General features: G+C 37.1%; 1 protein-coding gene across 1 annotated transcript; it reads left to right on the top strand.

The window, feature by feature from the left end:
- The first annotated feature begins 866 nt into the window (after positions 1-866).
- LOC141819303 (vesicle-associated membrane protein 724-like) lies at positions 867-1,470 on the top strand. The gene is made up of 2 exons (XM_074706644.1): positions 867-1,153; positions 1,258-1,470. Exons 1-2 carry the CDS (start codon positions 949-951, stop codon positions 1,371-1,373), a joined length of 321 nt encoding a protein of 106 aa, XP_074562745.1. The 5' UTR covers positions 867-948; the 3' UTR covers positions 1,374-1,470.
- Positions 1,471-1,910: the final 440 nt, after the last annotated feature.

Below are 1,910 nucleotides of genomic sequence, written 5' to 3'. Positions count from 1 at the left end.
TCTCCTAATTATATATTACTTTTTAATGCTTAGCTTCCATATAATATTATAAATTCTTTATTTTACCTAGACACTTGATAAAATTTACAAAATTATATATAAAGCTCTATTCCATTCTCACCACTTTTCTTGCAATAATTCATTAATATTTTTTATTAAACAATATATTCAAAATTATAAAAATAAATCAAATCCAAAAAATAAACGCTTTCAATTTTGGATTTAAAGCATTTAATATGGGAAGTCTTTAGGCCCCATGTTTTACCTTATCCACATAAGTTTAAGAGCTTAACATAACAGATCGTAGATTCCATGCTTGAGCCATCATTCATTTGCATAGTCCCGCGATGGATGACCTATCCTTACAAAGTTCTCATCAAAGGATGGGAGTGTAGAAAATGAGCATGTCTTTATCGACACAAATGCACAGTGTTTCTCTCATATCTAGGGTTGTAAATAAATCAAGTCAAACTAAGTTTTATAGCGTTCAAGTTATTTGATAAGGTAATTAAATGTCAAGTCGAGTTTAAAATTAACTAAGCTTTTAAAATGGTTGTCAAATTTGATTTGATTTCTTTTTTAGGAGTTTAAGCTTGATTTATTTATATATTATCGTTTAATATAAGTTTGGTTGATTGTTTGAAATTTTTACATTTTAAATTTATTTCACTAATTAATAATATAAATTTATTTATTTATTTTTTATTATTTAAGATGTTGATAAAAATTTTATTGATGAATATGATTCATAAATATTATTTACAAACCTTGTTGACGAACGTTATTCACAGGGGCAAAGCTACAGGGGGCGCCTGGGGGCGGTCCCCCCTACCCCCCTGGGGGTGATCCGGGAAGAAATTGCCGGCGATAGATTGTGAAATTCCGATCTGCTCACTCTCGCTACCTCGAGATCTAGATCGAGCGAGGAGGAGAAGGGCGGAGTGAGCGATGGCGACGGAGCAAGGGAAGGAAGGGTGGTTTATCTATGGGTTCGTGGCGCGGGGGACGGTGGTTCTAGCCGAGTATACAGAATATACTAGAAACTTCCCTGCCATCGCGGCGCAGTGCCTCCAGAAGTTGCCTTCCTCCGACAAGGTGTCCACCTACGCGTGCGACGGTCACGCCTTCATCTTTCTCGTACACAGTGGCTACGGTAACTCCCTGATTTCGTATCCGTGTACCTTACTTTTAGTCTTTTGTTTGATTCAAAAGGGAGCTGTTGCCTGCTGGTATTTCGATGTGGTTCTAGATCTTCAGGGTTCGCGCCTCGTGAGCGAACTAAGATGCCACTGGATTGTATCTGCACGTCTGCGCAAGGTGGAGTTACTCGTTGTAGGCTTGTAGCTAGGTTTGTCAAATCCTTTTACTTATGATACTATTCTAAAAGTACATATAAGAAGAGAAGGTCAGCATGTTTAAGTTCCTCAGAGTCTCAGACTGCTGCTACTTATGGACCTCGAAGCGTTCAAATTCCCCTTTTTAGATTGAAAGTAATGTTCTTAAATGTGATCATCCCCACACGAAAGCCATGTGGTGGCATCTTCGTTTAGAGTGGCAGATGAAATAAATCAATACCTTGATTGAATTCCCACCCCACATGTATTTTTTTTTTAGTTTTTTAGTTTTTAATCTTTTCTAACACAAGATCACGCCAAAAAAAAAAAATACTTTGATGATGAATCTCAGTCACGGCCATCTATTGACTCAAAGCCCTGGGGTGATCGATCCGGTCCCACAGAAATTTTCCACCGGCCACCAGGATAAATCGTTAAGAAAAAAATTATTATCTCATGGGCTTGTTTTATATAGTGAGCTGGAAAGACTGGGTCTATTCTTATTCTAGGGCTTCTACCATTAACCATAGGAATAAATATAAAACTGATTATTTTTCTTCTCCATTCTCTCTTATC

The sequence above is a fragment of the Curcuma longa genome, unplaced genomic scaffold, assembly GCF_044706935.1.
Source record: "Curcuma longa cultivar G26 ecotype Majalengka, Jawa Barat unplaced genomic scaffold, ITB_CL_G26_1.1 contig_28552, whole genome shotgun sequence".
Taxonomy (NCBI): Eukaryota; Viridiplantae; Streptophyta; class Magnoliopsida; order Zingiberales; family Zingiberaceae; genus Curcuma; species Curcuma longa.
This window is presented reverse-complemented; position numbering and strand designations above follow the sequence as displayed.

Coding starts and splice junctions, on each gene's coding strand:
- LOC141819303 (XM_074706644.1), top strand. CDS start 949: ATGGCGACGGAGCAAGGGAAGGAAGGGTGGTTTATCTATGGGTTCGTG. Junction 1,154..1,257: donor TCTCGTACACAGTGGCTACG/GTAACTCCCTGA, acceptor CTAGATCTTCAG/GGTTCGCGCCTCGTGAGCGA.